General features: G+C 42.6%; 1 protein-coding gene across 6 annotated transcripts in view; it reads right to left on the reverse strand.

The window, feature by feature from the left end:
- Window positions 1–23,864, reverse strand: part of CHCHD6 (coiled-coil-helix-coiled-coil-helix domain containing 6) — a 206,149-nt gene that overhangs the window by 135,823 nt on the left and 46,462 nt on the right. For 2 of the 6 annotated variants that reach the window (XM_081184354.1, XM_081184356.1), the window contains exon 5: window positions 2,254–2,274. The exons of the other annotated variants lie outside the window; for them this stretch is intronic. In XM_081184354.1, coding sequence (XP_081040480.1) covers window positions 2,254–2,274 — 21 coding nt within the window. The remainder of the gene's footprint in view (window positions 1–2,253; window positions 2,275–23,864) is intronic. 6 annotated transcript variants of the gene reach the window in all.

The following is a 23,864-nucleotide window of genomic DNA, read 5'->3' on the forward strand; positions in this document are numbered from 1 at the left end:
CTACAGCTTCCTGTGTACTCCCCGCCCTTTCCAAAAAGAGCTGAATCCTGCCCCTAACAGGGCCGGCCCACCCATGAGGCAAGGTGAGGTGATTGCTTCAGGCAGCTGGATGTATGGGGGTGGCAGATCCCTTGTTCCTGATGTAGATCTTCACATACCCCTTCTTCTCTGACAGGGAGGAAGGCACCATTTTGTGGTTCACCTCAGGTGCCAAAATGCCTCGGGCTGGCCTTAGGTCCTGGACAATATGGGGTAGGCTGTGGGTATGTGTGTAAGAGAAAGGAGCGGATTGGAAACTTCTGTGAATTTCCTTAAGCTATCTACCTCTAGGACTCAATTCTGATTTGGGGTAATTTCCCCTTATCCCAGCACCCTCCTACACTCCATCCCATATTCTTCAGGAACAGGCTCTGAACCCTCCAGAGAAGGGGTTTTTTTTTTGTTGTTTTTTTTGAAGGGGGGACACAAGTAGCTGCAGGAGGAAAGAGGTGATGGGAAATATTCCTGCTGTTAAGTTATCTTAAGATCCAAGTCAACAGAGCTTGTTGGATGATCAAAGACAAAGCCACCAGTATATAATAGAATGGGATTTGCTCACAGGGTAAATCAATTAAATTATGATGAAACTATAGTCTTGAGACCTGGTCTGAACAGAGACATTGGATTCTTATCTCATTATACATGACTAAGCCATTTCTCACCTTCTCACCACTTGCCTTTTCCTGTAAGACCTATTACAGTCGTTAAGAGTCGTCAACAGGCTTATCTCAGCTATCTGCCAATCTCCCATTCCCACCACCCTTCTGAGTAATACCCCTCCCCACCTTCTCACTATATAGAAGGGTCTGGCAACTTCTGTTTCAGTGTATCTGAAGAAGTGTGCATGCACATGAAAGCTCATACCAAGAACTAACTTAGTTGGTCTTTAAGGTGCTACTGGAAGGAATTTTTTATTTTGACTATAGTCTTGATTTATTGATTTATTGATTTTTATACTGAGCATGTACAGAATATCTCTTCATCACTACTGAGTACTCACAACAGACAGCACCCATTTGATTAGTTCCATCTGTTCTTCTGTTTCTTAAATCTTCCCTTGGCAATAATGCTTGTCAGTAGTATATTGTGCTACGTCTGGCCCATTTAGAAAATAATGACTAGCTAGCAGTACAAAACTAGACCCAGTCTGTAGACCAGTCTGCTGGGTTACCAGACTGTCCTCTGCATCAGGAGAGCTAGAAATCTGTCTTTTAAAAAGGATGCTAAATAAATTCCAAACTTGCAAGGTACACAAAGTGAATATGGTTCTTGGCACACAAGGCTGAAAGAAGGCAGAGGACTACAAATAAGGATTACACTCCATTAGTTTGCTTTCTGCCCTTCAGTAGTATTTGATAGACTTCTCACTTATTACACCAGGCTTCTCAGGCCTGCCAAGTCTTTCTAAAGTTCTTTGTCTTCTCTATTTCCCATCAGCATAATTCATTTAGGTCTCCAAACCATTTTGAAAGAAAGAAGAAAAAGCAAGATTTTACTACAGGGACGCGGGTGGCGCTGTGGGTAAAAGCCTCAGCGCCTAGGGCTTGCCGATCGAAAGGTCGGCGGTTCGAATCCCCGCGGCGGGGTGCGCTCCCGCTGCTCGGTCCCAGCGCCTGCCAACCTAGCAGTTCGAAAGCACCCCTGGGTGCAAGTAGATAAATAGGTACCGCTTACCAGCGGGAAGGTAAACGGCGTTCCATGTGCTGCGCTGGCTCGCCAGATGCAGCTTTGTCACGCTGGCCACGTGACCCGGAAGTGTCTCCGGACAGCGCTGGCCCACGGCCTATAGAGTGAGATGGGCGCACAAACCCCAGAGTCTGTCAAGACTGGCCCGTAACGGGCAGGGGTACCTTTACCTTTACCTTTAAGGGAGCACCAAATGAGTTCTGAACAACCAGCCACCAAGACAACTTTATATTCCATCCATTCAGTTACCTGAAGGTTTGGCTGGTCAACCCATCTTATCAAGTTTGGTACCAGCAGCTGCAAGTATCACTATACCCCTCAAAACTTACAGAAAATATTTTATGAATAAAATGTGATTTTCTGGCGTAACATCTTTTTAAATTGTAATGACAAAAAATAAAGGCCTGCATCAGCAATGACAATTGTATATGTGTAGTAACGACGTGATACTCTGTTATTTCTTTACTTTATCTAGCAGCTAATTCAAATGGGAAGATTATATGCATGCAGGGGAGAGCAGGAGCTTACCCAGGCATCCAAATCCACAGGCTGAGCAACAGAGTGAAGGAAGAGAGAAAGGGAAGAGAGAACAAGTCAGTGATTTATGGAGAACACCTATTGCTATACAATAAAGCTCTTAATAGGACCCCCCACACGAGAGGAAAGTGTATTTTTAAAATGACAAGCATTTTAAACAATGACGTCAAGTCTCCCTGTTGCTACTGTCCTGTAAGTGAATGCCAAAAAAATACGACTGAGATGGGTGGGTGGGAATGCAATCTCAAGGGATGATTCTTCATATCAGTAGAGCACACTCTAAGCAAAGTCATACAAGGCACTGCACACTCTTACAGAGACCAACAATGGCATCTGAAACTGGGGGTCATGATATGTATACTAAAAGAAAATAGGCACAGCATGGGGGGCAGGGGGGAGAGTGTACCAGGGTGATTTCCCTGGGTGCAAAAAAAATTAGGGGCATGTCTCTGCAGCTGCCGCCCCGACCAGAGGTGCTTCCCATCCCACCCACCCACCTCACCTGAGCAGCATACCGAGGAGCTGGGAGAGTCGAGTCCCTTGCATCCCTTAGCTGCGTGGCGTCCCTTGGCCGGACAGCAAGTCTTAGGGGGGTGGCAGTGCCCCAGCTTGAGGAGGCATGAACACATGTCCTGCTGCTGCTCTGCAGCTCTGTCCGGCGGCAGCAGCAGTGCCACATGGAGGCACCAGTAAGGGGATGCAATACTTGCCTTACCCTGGGTGCTGGCAACCCATGCTACACCACTGGCCAGAAGGCGTGATGCTTCCAATTTCCCCAAGACAACTTGTTTTTCCCCTGCCCAAGGTTGGCTTTACAATGATAATTGGAATATATGAGGAGGGTGAGGAGGAAGAGAAGGAAGGTAAAAGGACAAACCTAAAGCTGGAAGGAACCCTGAAATTGTCCACTCCAACTACTTGCAATTCCAGGACACCCTGGGCTTGTAAGCCTCCTCAGAAAGAACTGATTGTCTACTAGGAAGGAGAGTCCATAGCCTCTTTTGACTACCCTGCTCAACTAACTTCTGCAGGTAGAAAAACATTTCTGGTTAATCCATCTAAGGGTACAATCCTATGCACACTTACCTGGAAGAAAGTCCCATTGATCCCAATGGTGCTTGCATCTGAGCAGACATGTATTACACTACTGTATAGGTATGTATTGCTGCAAATCGAAGCCATCAGTCCCTGCTCTGTCCTCGTAAGCAGCTGCTTTCCTACTTCTCTACCACAGCCTTTTGCTGAAAATGGGACATGTTTGGCCATTAATTCTCTGCAAAAAAACTTCTCCCTAAAAGGCCAGTTCACACTAGCAAACTCTTCCACAAGACTGTGCAATTACACCAGCACACAGTGTTGGGGGATGAGTGTTCAGGCCCCTGGGCTTTCACTTGTGGGATGCCTCAGGTTCCGTTCTCTCCCCCATGCTTTTTAATATCTATATGAAGCCGCTGGGAGAGATCATCAGGAGGTTTGGGCTGGGTGTTCATCAGTATGCAGATGATACCCAGCTCTACCTCTCTTTTAAATGAGAACCAGTGAGGGCAGTGAAGGCCCTGTGGGAGTGCCTGGAGGCAGTTGGAGGATGGATGGCAGCTAACAGATTGAGGTTGAATCCTGACAAGACAGAAGTACTGTTTTTGGGGGACAGGGGCGGGCAGGTGTGGGGGACTCCCTGGTCCTGAATGGGGTAACTGTGCCTCTGAAGGACCAGGTGCACAGCCTGGGAGTCATTTTGGACTCACAGCTGTCCATGGAGGCGCAGGTTAATTTTGTGTCCAGGGCGGCTGTCTACCAGCTCCATCTGGTTCGCAGGCTGAGACCCTACCTGCCTGTGGACTGTCTTGCCAGAGTGGTGCATGCTCTGGTTATCTCCCGCTTGGACTACTGCAATGCACTCTACGTGGGGCTACCTTTGAAGGTGACCCGGAAACTGCAATTAATCTAGAATGCCGCAGCTAGACTGGTGACTGGGAGTGGCCGCCGGGACCACATAACACCGGTCCTGAGAGATCTGCATTGGCTCCCAGTACGTTTCCAAGCACAATTCAAAGTGTTGGTGCTGACCTTTAAAGCCCTAAATGGCCTCTGTCCTGTATACCTGAAGGAGCGTCTCCACCCCCATTGTTCTGCCCGGACACTGAGATCCAGCGCCGAGGGCCTTCTGGCGGTTCCCTCATTGCGAGAAGTGTGGTTACAGGGAACCAGGCAGAGGGCCTTCTCGGTAGTGGTGCCCGCCCTGTGGAACACCCTCCCTTCAGATGTGAAGGAAATAAGCAGCTATCTTCTTTTTAAAAGACATCTGAAGGCAGCCCTGTTTAGGGAAGTTTTTAATATTTAATGCTGTATTGTTTTTAATACTTGATTGGAAGCCGCCCAGAGTGGCTGGGGAAACTCAGCCAGATGGGCAGGGTATAAATAAATTATTATTATTATTATTATTATTATTATTATTATTATTATTATTATTAACCAAGCACACGGTTTCCAGCAAATGTGATCATGGAAATGGCAGCCAGCTCCCCACAGTTCAAAGCAGCCTTTCTCCACACAGATAGTCAAGGAGGGGAGTGTGTGTGTGTGTGTAGTAGTAGTAGTAGTAGCTTCAAGGTGAAGACCCAGTTGTTTCACTAGTATGATTCCTTCTGGAGCTGTGCTGGAGGTTTTTTTTTACTTAATAGGGTGATCCTTGTTCTAGCTAGACGTACATTATACAGCCAGACCAATGCCAAGCTGTTTTCCTCTCTCTCTTTTCTTAGCAAGCAGATTATTTAAGGACTTCACAGTGAAGCCACACAGACTGCAGGGAGCTCAGTCTGCTCACAAAAATAAACTGCAACACACACACACACACACACACACTTTTTATTATTATTATTTTGACTTAAGCAATAACCCAGCAGCAGCAGAGTAAGTACAAGACAATAAACATCTCTCATACCCATAAACTTCCTGGCTTCAGACTGAGGTGTTTATGAGGAAGCCAGCGCACTCATTTGTTGTCAAGGGCCGCTGAGTCTCCCATACTTCTTGGGGCTACACTGGCTTGGCAGCCTATTCTTTAAGTGGTAACTTCTTCTGAGGTCTGGCCTTTATTATCGTGATTATTTATCTGAAGGGGGTCCGGTGAGGTGGGACGAATGTTCTTGTTGGCCACAGTTCAGAGCTGAAGCTGACAGAGAGACAGAAAACGGCTCCCCGTTTATATGAGTTGCTGTCATTTTAAACAGCACAGATAAGTTACCCAAGGAGGTGGAAGGATTATGTGAAATTGGCTGCACATTGCCTGCCTAACCTCCTGCCCCCCTCTTGCTACTGCCCTGGATGGAATTAAATGTCTACAGGTCAGGCAGGTGAGCCAATTTCCTCCCTCCTCTAGGAGAACAAGGATAAGACTGTCATTAGCCCCCAACAGCACACCACACATGCAGCATGTTTGCTGGCAATCAATAACTTGATCATGACAACAGTCTGGTTCAAGCAATGCTTTCTCTCTGCAGTAGACTGCGAATACAGGTAGAGAGAGAAAGCATTGTTTGAAACAGACATACACTATATTTATTCACAGCCACAGTATGTGTGTGCGTGTGTGTGTGTGTTTGTGTACAGTCAGATGTCAGCATGACAGGCGATAAAGTCAGAAAGTACTATGGATGGCATATTTACAAAGGAAATGCTCTATCTCCAGTGCATCATCGATCTCAGGCTAGGATGACTATAGGCAACACTTTACCAAATGGTAATCTACTACAGTGTTCATATATTGGCCTTTCAGCAAGCTGGTTCTACTGAACAATGAGGAAAATTCTACCAGACTTTCCTGCAGCTGTTCAGAAATCCAAGGGAGTGGTAATACTCTCCACAACATTGGGAAAGGTGTTATATTAAAACGGCTTACTGTGTAGTAGCAGTTGGCTGGCATCTGTCTGTCTCAGGGACAATGGAGTGTGCCTTTGGGGGTGAAGTCAAACCATTGGAGAATAGTAAATTACTACTTGGGAAGTGGTAACTATATTCACCCTTAGCCTGCCACATACAGCTGTTATTCTGCTTGAACTACACCACCCGTTCTTCCATCCACACAAATTTGTTTTGTGTAAATACTGATTCTTTAAATCACAGTGCTCATAGCTGGCTCAGAAAATGGGACATTTGAACTCTTTTTTAAAAAATAAGAAGAATGGGATCTCTCTAGATTATTCATAAAACGAAACAGTTCATGATTCTTCATTTGTTATAGTTATTACATAAATACTAAAGCCTCATTTTCTAAAGCTGTAGGTTCACACCTTCCACAGAGAATAAAATTAGAGGGCAATAAAAATGGAAGAACCTTATTAAAGAGATTAGGTGTAAAAGAACACAATATATTGCTAGAAAAAGCCAAAGGATACTGATTAAAGGACAATATAAGGAGGCAAACATTACAGAGGGGTTTCATTGCCATTATCATTCAGCAGGCACAATGTCCAAGCTGCATTAACTAATATTGACTGATAACACATTCAGAGAAGCAAGTGTTGGTTTTCAAGCTTAAGTTGCTTGGCTAAGAGTAAAACACCATTTTCTTTTTTTATTCTCTGCCCAAACAGACATGGCTTTCAACTCTGCCAGTACTTGAGCCATATAATAACTCCTGGCCAAACAGTGCTAAAGCAAATAGTACAAAATCAACTTTTCAACAAGCATTGTAGGGAGACATTACAGCAAACCATACTAAGGGAGACTTATTCCTGTATGGTCTGTGAAAGGGGGGGGGGCAGCAACCCAAGAACAGCTTGATTTTGGCTGCAAAAGGTCACTAATACCATAATATTTTTAAATGTTGGGTGTGACTTTAAAAATGATTTTAAAGGGCTGTAACTCAGTGGTAGAGCACATGTTTGGTATGCCAAACTGCCCAGGTTCAATCAACAGCATCTCCAAATAGGGCTAGGAGAGACCCCTGCCTGACATCTTGGAAGGTCACTGCCAGTCAGTGTAGACAATATTGAGCTAGATTGACCAGTGGTCCAATTCTATATAGGGTAGCTTCCTGTGTCTCTTTATAGTTAACAATCATTTCCCAAAGGATAAAATGATGGAATAAATGCCTTATACTTCAATGTCCACTTGAAGCAAACTCTTAACACATGTGGGATGCGGTCAGAAATGTGTGCACATGGCAGCTTCCTCGTCCTGAGCCTGAGCGTTATTTTCAGCATTATGCAGAGGTAAACTCAAGTTTGCCACTAAGTGTGTACTAAATGGAGTGGCAGCCAATCACACATTCCTGTCAAGCATACCAGTATAATATATGAGTTTTGCAAGCACATTTATCACAGTTACTCTTCCCACTTTTTCAGAGGTACACTTAAAAGTATCTTCAGTTTACCAACCAAAAAAAGGAGATGTCACCATTGATAGACCAAAGAAACGAAGGGAGAGCAGCAGGAGGAGAACAAGAAGAAACAACAACTCTAGGTGAATTTTGGAGTCACTATAAAGTAACTTGTATTAGATAATTGCTGCTAGAGGGGTGTCCCAAAGGAAGAATTTCTGCCAAAACTGTGCTGGGTCTGGCATAAACCATCTTTCTAGCACCTAGACATTTTTCTTCTTTATTTGTCTGATCTGTAGGTTCCCACATTAAAAAATGTGATGCATGAAGTCACATGTGAAAAGGCAGAATAGATGTTTAACAAAATTCTATTGGTAAACTGACATTTTTGCATTAGGTTGGCATTGTTATCCCAAGCAATAGTATCTCCATTCCTCCCAATATGGAAGCTGCTCAATGATCCCAATAAATTTTGCTTATCTGTCCCAAGTTCAACTGCAATTCATCAGAGATGGGATGATCAAATGTTGCACAGAATCCGTCTGATCCAGTATAGGGATATGAGTGTGTTTTACACATAAAATGTTAGCGTGCCTGCCTTCAGGTTGAACAGGAGTTGGTCATGCTGGCTGGGGCTCGTAGGAATGGAGAACTTCATTTTCACAAATGAAATTTAAGCTTGTTTAGTCATGCAGGACTTTTGAAACCATCTACAACATTTTCCTCTTCACAGCACACACCAGTGACCTGATCTGTACTATACAGTAATCCCTTTGGCAGAAGTGATGAAGTGCTCCTACCCCTTACTGAGAAGCAGTACCCCCAGGGTAAGCAGGGGGTCATCGATTAGTGCTTCTCTCACCCCCATTTCAGCTTGATGGCAGCAGCTGGTAGGGGACCTAAAATGTGCTATATGATTACCTTTATTCAGACAGCAGCTTCCGCTTCTTGTTCCAGCCAGGCTTGTGTGCTGGAGAACCTTACCATAGAGGGGCTAATCCCACAGCCAAGGAAACACACAGACCACAGCTCCATGGGACACAGGGTGGTGCTCTCTTCCACACAGAGAAAGGGTCAGCAGAAGACAACACACTGAAGACTGGCATAGTACAAATTTAGAAGAATGGAGGGGAAGTTCACAGTATCCCTGAGTAGCTCCCAAAACTTCTAAGCGAAAGCATCAGAAGTATCTGTGTCACACCAGACTACCTGTGGGTCAGACCTCATTTCCTAGATAAGGGAAGATTGGGGTGTTTTCTTCATGAAAAATTTACATAGCCCAAGGTGTTTCTATGGTGATGTGTATTAGAGAACTTCAAAGCTGCAACTAGGTCCTTATTTTCTAGGTCTCTTTCCTTTTCCCCTTCACTGTCAAATACTTTTTCTGTAATGGGAGACTGAAGCCAGCATCAGTATTAAATGTAACAGGAGGCAGAGATGCAGCCACTTCAGCTGACAAGAGGAAGAAGCAGGGAGAGAAGGAGCCGACAGCAGTAGGATCAATTTTGGAGAACGGCTCTGGTGAAAATTGCCCATTCCAATGTATCCCCAATGTATACATTTTTATAAACACTGTAGATGAAAAGCTGCAGTAAAGATCTGTTCTCCTTTGTGATTCAAGGGCAACAACACTCCTAATACTTCTGTAGTGCCTGCAAATAGGCTTGCTTTGCCCAAAGCTGATACTGTTACTTTTGTGGTGAATGAAGACTGACTGAAATGCCTTACAAAACACCAGAATAAACCAGACCCTCATGGTTTTCTTTAAACATTTAACCCCCATTAAAGGGGTCTCCCTTTCCCTTCTTCCAACTCTTGAAAACAAACGCCTGTCAACAAGAGAAATACTAAAGGCCTTAAAATCGAGAGAGAGAGAGAGAGAGAGAGAGAGAGAGAGAGAGAGAGAGAGCAAGCAATGCAGAATATTGCCTAAGGCCTTCAGATGCCAACAGCTGCTACACTGAAAAATTCAGGCAAGTCACTCTCATTCCAGAATTTTGTACTTTTCCTATATATACTGTTCCTATTACAGTCAGTTCCACAGACCCATGGGGTTGCCTTCCACTTTAAAACGAAGGCCCTCTGAAAATATATATTCCCACCCCACACAGAAACGTGCCCCAGATTGTACCTATGAATTGAGCATGGAAGCCCAAGTTCATATACACAGTCCTTTCCTGGCCTTCCAAGCTGTATGGCCAAACCAGGAGATACCCATGATTAATTGCTGGACTTCTCTGACCATGAGAGATAAATCACTTGCTCGATCAGGAAAAATCTCCATAGGATTTCTCCATTCAATAATTAAATATCTCCCTACAATAAGTGGAAGAGAAAAGTGAACAAATGAGCATGAGGCCTATTCTTTGTTTTTTGTTTTGTTTTTCTTCCTGGTGATGAGATCTTTTGAACAGGGATCATCTTGTTATTGTTAATATTAATCATTACTATTAGCAATCATGGGGAAAGTTGGTGAAAACTTCCAACTAGTTAGCAGTCCTTTAACTTAGCTCAAGTTAATTTTAAAGTTAAATATATCCCATCTCAAGTAGTTTAAAACTCAAGATAACAAAAGCGTGGCTAGATAAAAGCTGATTTGTGAAAACAGCGTAAAACACAGTGAGTTGCCTAGTAGGATCATTATTCATTTCCAAATGGAGTGAGTAGGTTTCTTTGCCATATGCCCACAGAAGCACAATAACCTGCTTGAACTTGCCTGGTTCACCTGAAAACATTATACGTGCACAAAGAAAGTTAGCATGTCAGAGAGATGGGTTCTGCTCCTATTTCTCTCTACACCACATTAATAAATTATTATTATTATTATTATTATTATTATTATTATTATTATTATTATTATTATTATTATCATCATCATCATCATCATCATTTATACCCCGCCCATCTAGCTGGGTTTCCCCAGCCACTCCAGGTGGTTTCCAACAAAATACTAAAATACAATAGTCTGTTAAACATTAAAAGCTTCCCTAAACAGGGCTGCCTTCAGATGTCTTCTAAAAGTCTGGTAGTTGTTTTTCTGTTTGACATCTGGTGGGAGAGCGTTCCACAGGACAGGTGCCACTACCGAGAAGGCCCTCTGCCTGGTTCCCTGTAACATGATAGAACTCTCCTACATGGAAGCACAAATTACTCTTACACTTCTTAAAATATTGAGTCTACGTACAGCATAATAATTAGTAAAATAGAAAGCTGCTTTATACCATCCAACTCTAACTTGCCTACACTAACTGGCAGTAGCTCTCCGGGATTCAGGCAAGGGTCTTTCCCAGCCCTAGATGAAGATGCTGGGGACTAAACCTGGGACCTTCTCCATGCCCTCTATTGCAGAGCTAAGGCCTCTCCTCTAGTTATTATATTAATGGTGCAAACACTATTAAAATGGTATATTATGACTATACTGGCACAATAGGAAGAATGAATCTCAATCTCTCTCCCTCTCCCTCTCTCTGACACCCCTCCTTCCAATGCAACATTATATACGTAATTGCTGTTTTCCTGTTCTGATACTTCAGGTACTAGCAATTCCCAAGCCCAAGACTCTAGAGAAGGAAGCCCGGTGGTATAATCCACTACAACAAATCCTCGGTTTCTGCCAAACTAGCTATCATAAGATTAGAAATCTAATTTCTCTTCATTTATGAGGCTTCTCACAAGCACTCTTGGGGTCTGAAGAGAACGCACTCAGCTTTGGGGCTACAGTTTAATAAAGGGCAATATGGTTTTATTATCTGCAGTGCCTGGGTAAGGAAATCCTATGAAATCTTCAGAGATCATGGCTCTGCATTACTTCTTGTTCTCTGGAGTTGTAGTTATCTCCTCTCCTGCTGCAAGGTCACACTGCAGGCTGAAACCTGTCCTTTAAACAATCACCACCACCACCACACATACAAATCAGAGCTCTACTGCCTATTGCCTCAAGGAATCCTATTGTTTTACTACTGGTTTTCTGAATGCCTTTAACTGCATGGATATAAACACAACCATTATTGTCTAGAAGTCAGAATTCTGAAATTCAGTTATTGGCACTTCTAGTCTGCCAATCCTTTCCAGCTGGCCTTCAGAGAGTGTCTACTTTCTCCCTCCATGACCTTCACATCATTTTCTGCTGCTCACTGTGGCTTTTGACACCTCAGCCCTGCCCTGACTGCTACGCTCTGTTACAATACTGCGTACATACCTGTACTGCGCTTAGATGTTCCTGAGAAGCCTGATTCAGCTGCAACTCTGCACGTGCCCTGAAACTATGTGTCTGTTTAGCTGCGCTTTGAGCAAAAGTGTGATTCAATTACAATCTAACAGAGAAAGCAACACTGGTTTAAGTAGAATACTCTATGGTAGAAGCAGTTATGGTATGGGACAGAATGTAAGTGCCAACCTAATTAGTCCCCAGAACCTCTGCAGTGTCCTGTGAAAGAATACACTCCTATTAACTCTCAAGGGCTTCCACTGGCAAACATCCTCCACCAGTAATTGGATTAAGTCTACATTTGCATTTCCTTGGAAACCCCCTCACAATGGACAACTGAGTTTTGATTAGCCAGAGACCCCCTGTGACCTCCCAGCCACTCTGTAATGGAAGACTTCTATTAATGTCTGGTAACAATTCAGTATCTGAATTACTTAGCGTTCAGTGACCCTTTTCATCTAGTCCCATAATCCTTGTATAGAATACCACTCTTCAGGAAGTATCTTTCCTGTAACTGGACATTGTGTTAATACCCAAACTGTTGAGCATTTTCAAATTCTCTAGAAGGCTGTGCCATACCTCTCTTTTCTTCAAGCCTACTCTAACTCAGTGGATGCCTGCAGCAGCAAGCCTTTTCTCAGCAGTGTTTGTTATTCTCTTCAGGATTTGTCAGGAACCTTGCAGAAAGCCTGTGTTAACCCAAAAGGAAAGCCTTTTCTATTTTGGGACTCTAGTAGAAGGGTTCTAAGGAACCCAGGATGAGCACTGTGCTTTGGCTCAAAAGCCACCTTATCGCTCATACTGCCCTGCCCTGATCCTGTCAGGTAAATTTTGAGTAAGCAGAGGTAGATAGCTGTATTTGCAAACTGTAAGGGACCCACCACTCACTCACTGAAAAGCTGTCAGGAACTCTAAGCTCACTGCCAGAATGCGGCAGCTAGACTGGTGACTGGGAGTGGCCGCCGGGACCACATAACACCGGTCCTGAGAGATCTGCATTGGCTCCCAGTACGTTTCCGAGCACAATTCAAAGTGTTGGTGCTGACCTTTAAAGCCCTAAACGGCCTCGGTCCAGTGTACCTGAAGGAGTGTCTCCATCCCCATCGTTCAGCCCGGACACTGAGATCCAGCGCCGAGGGCCTTCTGGCGGTTCCCTCATTGCGAGAAGTAAGGTTACAGGGAACCAGGCAGAGGGCCTTCTCGGTAGTGGCGCCTGCCCTATGGAATGCCCTCCCAGCAGATGTCAAAGCAATAAACAAGTATTTTACTTTTAAAAGACAACTGAAGGCAGCCCTCTTTAGGGAAGTTTTTAATGTTTGATGCTGTATTGTTTTTAATATTCAGTTGGAAGCCACCCAGAGTGGCTGGGGAAACCCAGCAGATGGGTGGGGTATAAATAATAAATTATTATTAATTATTAATTATTATTATTATTATTATTATTATTATTATTATTATTATTATTATTATTATTATTATTATTACTAATGATGGGCCATCACAGGTCACTCAGGAAAGTGCTTCTCTTACTCTAACTTCCTTGGACAGGTAATTATTAGCATCTTGCTTCACCCTCCTACTTTCAGTTTCCTATTTCCCTAATCTCACTTTCTTTCAACCCGCCCATTATTCAAACCTCAGGTAAATTGCATTACTGCTTTTCCCCCTGATGGGTTTAGGCTGGTGTGACAACTCTGCTGGTTCCCTGGTTCCCACTCCATTTAAAGCCACTCCTGAGTTTGGGTAGCCTGTGTAAATTGTGGCTACTAACCATTTTCTTATTTTATATTTCTGTACTGTGGCTTCAAGCAGCAAAGCCATTTTACTCAGTGTACACACCATGTTATGTAAACAAACACTATATTCATTGACATTAACCGTTGTTGGTTCTTGCTAATTCTCCCAAGGAAGCAAGACGGTACTGGCATTTCTAGGTTCAAAATGGGCCCCTTTGATAACAGGGGCAAGACGCTTGTTTACATTTACATGAGAACAAAGTCCCGAGGAGATTAAAATGCAGAAGGTGCAACTGTGTTGACATTTACCTTGCTTAAAACTGGTGAAATTGTTGCTTCACATGGCCTAGACTGCAGCTCTATTTGGTCCTCTTTTCCTGTTTCTAATGTGCATTATCTTCTCTGAATGTTCACACAACTTTTGAGCCCCTTAATACTTCATAATAATAATAATAATAATAATAATAATAATAATAATAATAATAATATCACTCAAAATGCATCAGTGAAGGGGCTGTTCCTTTTCTGCCCTCTTAAGACCAAGTGTTTCTGGTTCTGTTACTGTGCACTTGTTCAAATAAACAAAGAATGTAAGAAGAGACAGACAGAAAACTGGCCACTGGGGTCCTACACAATCCACTCTACCCACAGGTAACATTATTTCCAGCCACACACATTTCTGTAATATAATAAATATGCCGCTCTTCAAATACTAACAGCCTGAAGACTACACATTGCATTTCTTTTCACTGCAGAGCTTCAAATCTACTCAGCCGCACCGTGAACACTTCAGGGAAGGTCTGTGACTTCACTGCTAATGCCATTTACTTCTTGTATGGTCGAGCTGAGCCCAAACATGCAATTTGGCAACCTTTATTTCTACATTTGCTCCCCAGTCCTGACTTTTAGCATTTCAAAATAGTCCTTAGTGTTTGCTACCAACACAGTGTGGTTCTTACAGGGACTGTTCACTAGGGACTTGGATTCTTGCACCTGGGTTCTTGCTTCCAACTGTGCATTTTCAGACAGCCAGTTCCTTAGTTCTTGGCTGAGTGCATTATCAACTCCCCGCTAACCTCTGATCATAAGGAAATGCTGCAAGGAAACATCTTTTAATGAAGCTAAATGTATCCTAATGAAGTCACAATGAGTGTAGATTCAGCAAGGAGCGGATTGCAGGCAGCTGTAGAGCCACAATCTTATTTTTACAATGTGTTCTCCAGGGCATGCTTGTATCAAGTGAAACTTGCAAATCTATGTCACTGCCAGCAAAATTTTGATTTCCATTTGATAGCACAATTTGCAAACAGCAGTTTTCCATGTTATGCGAGTGCTTAACATTTTTAACAGCTACAAGAATTCGATGCCAATTTATGTTTGCTGGGAGATGTACAATTTCTCCTGTACACAGTAGCACAGATTAGGGTCTGAGGAAAGTGGTTTGGGATGACTGCAAAGCAGAACTGTTCCAAGATCACCGTCAACTATGGCAACACATAATTAAACAACAGCAGCAGCCGCAAAAAAACCAAAAAACAAAACCTCACCCCATCCAATTCTTAGCTTGGTTAAGAAGACACGTTACTACAGTAGTTAGCTTCAAATCACTCAGTGGGTTAACTCCACAAGTCCATGGAAAAACCCTAAAGAGCAAAAAACACCAAAAAACAAAACCTCACCCCATCCAATTCTTAGCTTCAAGTAGTTAGCTTCAAATCACTCAGTGGGTTAACTCCACAAGTCCACGCAAAAACCCTAAAGAGTAAAAAATATATACAGATCCTTAACATGGGTCAATGATAAACACACCTGGGATGAAAAAAATTATTTGAAAACATAAATAGGGTATTTCTTTTAAAATCTGATAGAGGAAGGCCTCTTGATTGCAGCTTTTCTTTTTCAGTGAATATATCTGGATCTAAACATGGCATGAAAGCTCAAATCAAACCCCTACATTTATTATAGTGGGCACTATTTATAACATAGCTACTGTACATAATTTCCCTCTAATTACAGTTGGGGCTCATAGGTATACACTCACTACACACAGACACAGTTCTCTTCCCATGAGCTGCTTTTGTTCCTTGCAACTCTCACACAGTCAATAACAGCCACTGCAGGTACGTTCCAATTGATGTGTTGTTGAAAGACGTTTACCGAAGGGACAAATACAAGGATCCTGCCTACATACGTGTTCCTTTGGGTTCCTGTTTGTAAGAGGTACAAGGAAGTCCTTATGCCGTGATTGGCATAACCTGCTAACTCTGATATAAGGCAGCATTCTTGACCACAGGAGGGGATTCTAAGTGTGGTCAAGAATGCTGCCTTATATCAGAGTTAGCAGGTTATGCCAATCACGGCATAAGGACTTCCTTGTACCTCTTACAAAAAGCAGTTTTTTGTATTTCAGCAGTTCTCCTGAATTCATGTAGGCCAAAAAGTGTGGAGGAGGGAGGGATACACCCACTTCAGCACACTTAGAATTCACCTTCAGACCTTCCTCTCAATGTAAGAAGGTCTGAAGTGGGTGTATCCCTCCCTCCTCCACACTTTTTGGCCTACATGAATTCAGGAGAACTGCTGAAATATGGCAAGCATAATGCCTAAATCTGAATTAAGCTCCTCCGTGATCATCCAGGAAGTGTTGGTGCTGACCTTTAAAGCCCTAAATGGCCTCAACCCAGTATACCTGAAGGAGCGTCTCCACCCCCATCGTTCAGCCCAGACACTGAGGTCCAGCTCCGGGGGCAACCCAGTAAGATGGGCTGGGTACAAATAATAAAATTAAAATTATTATTATCTAGGTCTATGGTTTAAAAAGGCAGCAAAAGAAACAAAACATTTGATGGAATTTGGGAGTGAATTGAAGCAAGGGGGGGGACCCTGAGGTGGCACAGGATGTGTAACATTAGCAAAGCAGTCTCTCTTATTTTTGGCTTCAACCATTTAATAAATTACACTCATCTACTAAATAAGCAATTCAAAAGAGGGGCTCCAGTATGAAAGGTGCCCAACTTTTCCTGAAAAGAGTGAGGACAACAACAGAACCTGCAGAGAGTAGGCCTAGACATTAACAGATTCAGTGGAAGGAAGTTTTAAAAACTCATGAGTTGAGATGATGTAATAAGCAAAAGAACTTTAAAGGACCGAAGTAGCACAAGAATTAAGAGAATAACAAATACATCAAAATAAAGCTATCACGTCTCAGAAAACGCACTAAGTTGTTCAGTGGTCAGTGTACAATACTTATTATTGAGGGCAAGAGAAAGACTTCCTCATAGATACAAATGACAATAGTACACTGGTCACAATAACTCCACAAACCTTCTTTCAGTCACCCTGAGTGTGACATTACATTTGTCTCAAAATGACAGCATCATGAGAAAATACATGAAAGACTAATTAGTTAGTTTAGCCTCAGGTCATTAGTGACTGAATTGTTGCCATATGATAAATGTTGTGTGGCCTGTTCAAAGTAAGTAGGAAGATGTATTTCCGTTTGTTATGAACAGGTGCCCACATCAAAACAACCATTACCACATCAGAAATCTTCGCTAAAAGCCCTGTGGAACTCACACTCGCTGGAAAATTTGTTTCAACTCAACTTTCAACTAATGAAAGACCACAGTTCTGCTCTCAAAAGCGGAAGGCAGCTTGCCCTTGGTCACCGAGCCATACAGCCCATACAGTTTGGGTACATGCCGTATCATCTAACCACAAACTGTTAAAAGTTTAGTTTACGCAAGGCTTTTAAATACATGGACAACCTCAGTTTGCGAGCTTTTGTGGTATGTTTAGTTTGCCAAGAGATCACACTGACCTTTCTAATGGAAAAGAATGAAAAGACTCTACTAACCTAGCTTCTGGACAGGTAGCTCCTAGAACTATTAATCATTGCTCTTCTGCTGTATGTTTGCAAGTAGAATTGTAATTGTCTTTGCACACAAACGGGGATAGTGCCCTTTTTCTGTATGTTCATCCCACCAGTTGGTGTGACATTAGCTGGAAAGATCCAACTCAGCTCAGCACACACATTCAAGATAAGCTTTACACTGAGCACCATTCCTCTGCTTAAGGCCTTACTACTCACTTCTTATTCTGTTTAATTTTTAAGATCAATTTTTGATTTAGTGCTAAAATGCTTTCCTGGCTGTAATATTTTCAAGATGCTAAAAATATTACTTAAATACAACTTAGGTTAAAAGAATGCTGTGGTTCTAAAGTTCTAATTAAAGGGGGAATTAAAACGGTGCCTACTGCAACCATTATAGCAAATTTGGACCAAGCTACAATACATTCATCCGCCTGATACATTGCCTTCCTCTGTCACACCCTTGTAAAAGGATTAAATAGTAGCACTAAGGGCATCTATGCCTGAGACGACTGTGCTGCCCATCTGGAAAAAGGCAAGACTTGCTGTGAGCTGAGAAAAGACGGAAGGCAGGGCAGGAAAAGAATGTTCTGATAATAATGCCAAGTGGGTGCCTCACAAAGAGTGAATGAATGAACCAGAGCAATTCCACACTTTGTTTGGTATGGTAGCACCCTGAGGAGGGGCAAGAAATGCTGGATTTAAAACTCCCTTTAAAAAAAACGCCACTACTACCCTTATCTCTGAACAGTTTGTTCATCTGAATTTTACTAGGGTAGTGTGTATTCTCACCAAAAAGAGCAATTTAGAGGTTATTTATGGAGGTGTGCCTCATTTCTGTTCACACCTTCTTTATGTACATTTCCTACTTCCCTCACAATGATTAGTAAAGTGTTTCCCACTTTCAAGAGAGACAAAATACAAGAATGAGCAGACGTTCTTTCCTTTTTTTAAAGCTTTTTTTTTTAGTTTTTGCATACGAAAACAAACAAACAGAAACAATATTCAAGACAACGAGTCAGGGTAATTTACATTATCATTGTGCAAGCTTGATGCAGAGAAGAGTAGGGCTACAGCAGCCATGACTGGCAGACAGAGATGATCATAAGCAGACATGGAGATGGAGTAGGCCCTCTTTTGGCAATGTTCCCATGAGCAGACGTACACATCAACACATTTGCTTCTCTCCACTTAACCTTTCTCTTCATAAGAATAGTACAGGAGTCTTCTAAAGCGTGTTAAAAGTTTGTTAAATTGAAACAGCTATTAAAACGAGTGTGGTCAGAGACAACGAGAGAATGAAGTTCGCAGCGCTCTATAGGAGCATTATTGTTGTTTAGTCGTTGAGTTGTGTCCGACTCTTTGTGACCCCATGGACCAGAGCACGCCAGGCACTCCTGTCTTCCACTGCCTCCCAGAGTTTCGTCAAATTCATGTTGGTAGCTTCTATAACACTGTCCAACCATCTCATCCTCTGTCGTCCCCTTCTCCTTGTGCCCTCCATCTTTCCCAACATCAGGGTCTTTTCCAGGGAGTCTTCTCTTCTCATGAGGTGGCCAAAGTACTGGAGCCTCAGCTTCAGGATCTGTCCTTCCAGTGAGCACTTAGGGCTCTGATTTCCTTCAGAATGGATAGGTTTGATCTTTTTGCAGTCAATGGGACTCTCCAGAGTCTCCTCCAGAACCACAATTGAAAAGAATCAATTCTCCGGCGATCAGCTTTCTCTGTGGTCCAGCTCTCACTTCCATACATCACTACTGGGAAGACCACAGCTTTAACTATACGGATCTATGTTAACAAGGTAATGTCTCTGCTTTTTGAGATGCTGTCTAGGTTTGTCATTGCTTTTCTCCCAAGAAGCAGGCATCTTTTAATTTCGTGACTGCTGTCACCATCTGCTGTGATCATGGAGCCCTCTAAGAAGATAAAATCTGTTGCTGCTTCCATTTCTTCCCCTTCTGTTTGCTAGGAGGTGATGGGACCAATGGCCATGATTTTAGTTTCATTGATGTTGAGCTTCAGACCATATTTTGCGCTCTCCTCTTTCACCCTCATTAAGAGGTTCTTTAATTCCTCCTCCCTATAGGAGCAAACATACAGCTAAACTGGAATGTATAAAAGCATGCATGCATGCATGTTGCTAAACTGGAAACAAGAACATGGGAAACTGTCTTATACAGAGACAGACCACTGTCTATCTGACCCATCGTTGCTAACACAGACTAGCAACAGTTTTCCAGGGCTCCATGCCCTATCTAGAGATGCCAAGGATTGATCCTGGGATGTTCTGGGTGTAAAGTATGTGTGCTGTCACTGAGCCACAGTCCTTCCCTGTACTGGATAGTGGTCCTTTTATGGGTGGGGGTACGAAGTCTGCGTCAAAACAACAAAGATAATAGATATAAGGAGGTGAAGGCGGGGGACGGGACCTGTGTGGTTGTACACAATAAATGTGGGGCATGAAAGACTGCTTTTGAAGACTAACATTCACAGTTTGCTAATTAATAAAGAGCCATATTTTACTACACAGCTCCTCCGAGACTCTCATGAGAGAATGCCTGACATATCAAAACTACCTTAAAATTAAAAGGCTTTGAAGGCTCACCTTCTTCACTCTCTAAATATACATGATCAAAAGCAGACCCACTTAAAGAATTAACACTCTTTATTTTCCATTTTCTGCTAGTGCTGGAACATCCTCCCCACATAAACAACTTAACTCTTTGCCTTGAGATATTAAAGCTTTGCCTTATCTTTACCAACCACCTCATGTTGCCCTGATCTGTGGCTGTATCAGCCTTCTGCCCCAATACGTTCTTTTGAATCAATCTCCCCAGGCAACTTCTGGCACAGCTCTAAGCTCTCTCTCTCCCTTCCCATCTCGCTCTTCTTTCCCTCACTAATTTTGTGTGTTCAGAACTGTGAAGCACAAAATTAGACATTTCAAATTAAGAGGTGGGGGTGGCAGAAGGAGAAAGGAAAAAGAAAGTGAGGGAACCTTATTAAATCAACATTAGCACCAATAGAAAGCCTTCAAAAGTGAAACTTAAATTGCAAAATATTACTTGCTTCTGCAATGCCCTTTTCATGCTGGCACAAAGGAAAGGAAACAAACCCAAGCAATGATTATTAGCAAGAGCCTTTCCCATTACAGCAAAGCTTGTCTTGAACCTAGAAAATTAGGAATTGCTAGGTCTGCTCCAAACTGGTTTGTTGTCCTTTTAGCAAGTCTCTTTCTTCAGTGTAATGGAACTTTTATTTCTGAAGGGCTTACTAAAGGTAGCTTAAAGGTTCTCTCGATTTTTTTAAAAAAGGTTCTAGATATAGCTCCTGCGACTGCAAAAAACACACACCATGAGGATGCTATGATAACTGCTCAGAATTCTATCACCATTCTTTGCCTTTATATGAAGCTACAGAAAATATCAGTGGATATCTATTGTATCTGTCATTATATGCATATGTGAATGGATGCAATTAAGAGAAATTATAATTTCTAATCTTTGAAGTGATTTTTCAGATCTGACTCATTAAAGGAAGAGTAGTATATAACTTAAATACTTAAAATTAATTACCCATACCCTTTTGTCTGGGAACCAACAAATGCATTTGATGATATCACCCAGGAATCCTTGCACATGCACAAACACAAATCGCAGCAAACCACCAAAATAAGAAGATCCCTGAACTTCCCCCACAAATAAATGTTGTTAATGGAAGACCACAGTCCACTTTAACAAAAGCACACAAAGAGTCTTATCGGAAACCCAGAGGTCCTGCATGCCCTTACCTTGACCAAAGAACTTGGGCAGTCCTTATTGTCAGATGTTTTGCTGCTTTTTAAAGTGGATAATATTCTGCACTGACTGTAGTGATTTGCCTAGACATGTAGAGAGCTTTGAATAAACTCCTATTGCAATACTGCTACAGCCTGCAGAGCACATCATTATAATGCAGGGAAGAAAAACTGGGTTGTCTAACAATGACCCCAGAAGAAGCTGCAGAAGAGAATGCCCCACAGGAACTGCTGCAGCAAATGTTCCAAACATGATTTGGTGAAAATCAGAGACAAACTGAAAGCAGTCATCAAGCTGCACAGGGTGACATACCAAAGGAATACAGTGGTACTTCTGGTTAAGAACTTAATTCATTCTGGAATTCCGTTCTTAACCTGAAACTATTCTTAACCTGAGGTACCACTTTAGCTAATGGGGCTTCCCGCTGCCGTCACCGCCACGCAATTTCTGTTCTCATCCTTAAGCAAAGTTCTTAACCCAAGGTACTATTTCTGGGTTAGCGGACTCTGTAACCTGAAGCGCCTGTAACCTGAAGCGCCTGTAACCCAAGGTACCACTGTATAGGGAAATGCAAGGAAGAATTAGGGGAATGAGGGTACACTCAGCACACATCTACTACCATTTTAAACAATTTAGACAGGTATTTTAAAAAGGCTTTCTTCTGACTTGCTTCCTGTATTATCATTCTGGGGGGGAAATTGTCATTCTTCCCCAACACAGAAGCCCTGTTCCTTCAGGCAAATGGTGCACCTAAGATGACATCCCACTTGCAACAGTGACCAGTCAGATGCCTCCAAGAAACCCAGAAGAAGGGCACAAAGACAGAAGCCCTCCTTTGTCTCCTGTGATTGGTACTCAGAACTATACTGCCTCTGTCTGGGCCATGGAAGTTCCACTTAGTTGTTATGGCTAATAGCCACTGACAGACCTGTTCTCATGGAATCTGTCTACTGCAGTTAATGGCCCTCACCACACTGGGTGGCAGGGAATTCCACAGCGTGACTCAATCTGACTGTCAAAAATGTTACCTTGAAAGTGCTCTCACATGTAAAGATGAGGTAAAAAATGAAAAGACGCAGGTTCTATTACTGACAAAAAGAGCGCCATTACGCTTCATCAACAGTAATTAAAGCACAAAAACACTTTAATTAAGCTCTACCAGAAAGAAAGAACAGAGTATTTTGATGGGGGGCGGGGAATGTTACAGCAAGCCTCCTTGAATACAGCAGCATTAACTAAAAAGCATCATGCAAGAAAACCTTGTGTTCCTCCCCAAAAAATTCATTCTTACAGTGGATGGTGGCTTAACTTGCTCAGGGCAGCTAGACTGTTGCCCTCCAAATCTTACTAAACTCCACCTCCCACCCTCTCTGACCACTGGACATGTTGGGTTGGGGTTGGTGGGCATTGAGGTCCTGCATATCACTCAGCTTAGAAAGCTCGGCTTTGAAGAATGAGGATCCAAATGTCTTGACATTTTGCCACCCATCTGCCAGAGGAAAGCAGACATATCAGGGTCTAGGGAATGAGATCCCACAAACATGTTGAATTACAGGATCTGGACACAACAAAACATCAGGCATTTCCCTATTTTGCTATTAAAATGGATGCTCCCTTGGCACATGTGCTTTGGTGTATGAAGGAATGGCAATATTACTGCCAAATCCTCTGTCTACTCACCTCAGAATGCCAAAGTCTGGTAGGGTCCTGACTGCATTAAAGTCTTGATCAAAGGTCAAAATCTGCTATCAAATTAAAGGCCACTTCTGCACCTGCCCAGCAAACAAACAGGCAATCTTGCCTCTAACCTAGGGTTTGAGCTCAGGTCATCTTAAAATGCCTGCTGTTAGCTTGATTTACACACTGCACAGTCATGTAAATCATTTTGCCTGATCCGGAGCATACAAATTTGCCAACAGTAGCATGAAGAACATCCAGCAATGCCTTTTAAATGCATTAAACTGGTTTAATTAAATACAGAGTGTTGAGTCTATAGAATGTGTGTGTGTGTGTGTGTGTGTGTGTGTGTGCGCGCACACACACACACACACACACACACACACACAGAGCGAATGGTGGGTGGGTGAGAGACAGAGTGAATAAGCCACATTCTCTGTGTGAAAAAAAATCTGGTGACTTTTCATAGGTTTCCACTTGTGTTGAGCTTATTTGCCAAGCTCCTGCATTCAGACAACTCAATACTCATGATAAACAGGCACTAAGCTTATGTAAACAGCCTTACCTAGAAATGGCCAGTGCGCCTCTGAATGTCTGACATAGTACTGAATTGCAAGGGTTTGGAGTAGGAACAATTTGTCATTGAGCTAATAAGGCTGAAATGTCAGGCAGACAAAAGAACTGGACTGTTCACCTAATAAAGAACTACATTTTCAGCCTTAATGCAGTCCTCAGACCTCTTCTAAACCAAGTCAGAAGGTCTGAAACCATAATTAATTTAGAAGTCATAAAATGGACTATGTATCAGTGTTCCTTGAGAACATCAATCTAAACTAAAAACTAAACTTGTCGTCTTCTCTCATTCAGCAAACACTGCCTTCATTTAGAGCCAAAAGTTCCGTTCGGGCTGGAAGATTAAAATGTTTTCCTGATATCTGCTAACTTCACATCACATTCAGTTGTTCTGAAGAGGGAATCACTAACAAAGAAGAGT

This window comes from Podarcis bocagei (genome assembly GCF_964188305.1).
Source record: "Podarcis bocagei genome assembly, chromosome: 2".
In the NCBI taxonomy this organism is placed as follows: domain Eukaryota; kingdom Metazoa; phylum Chordata; class Lepidosauria; order Squamata; family Lacertidae; genus Podarcis; species Podarcis bocagei.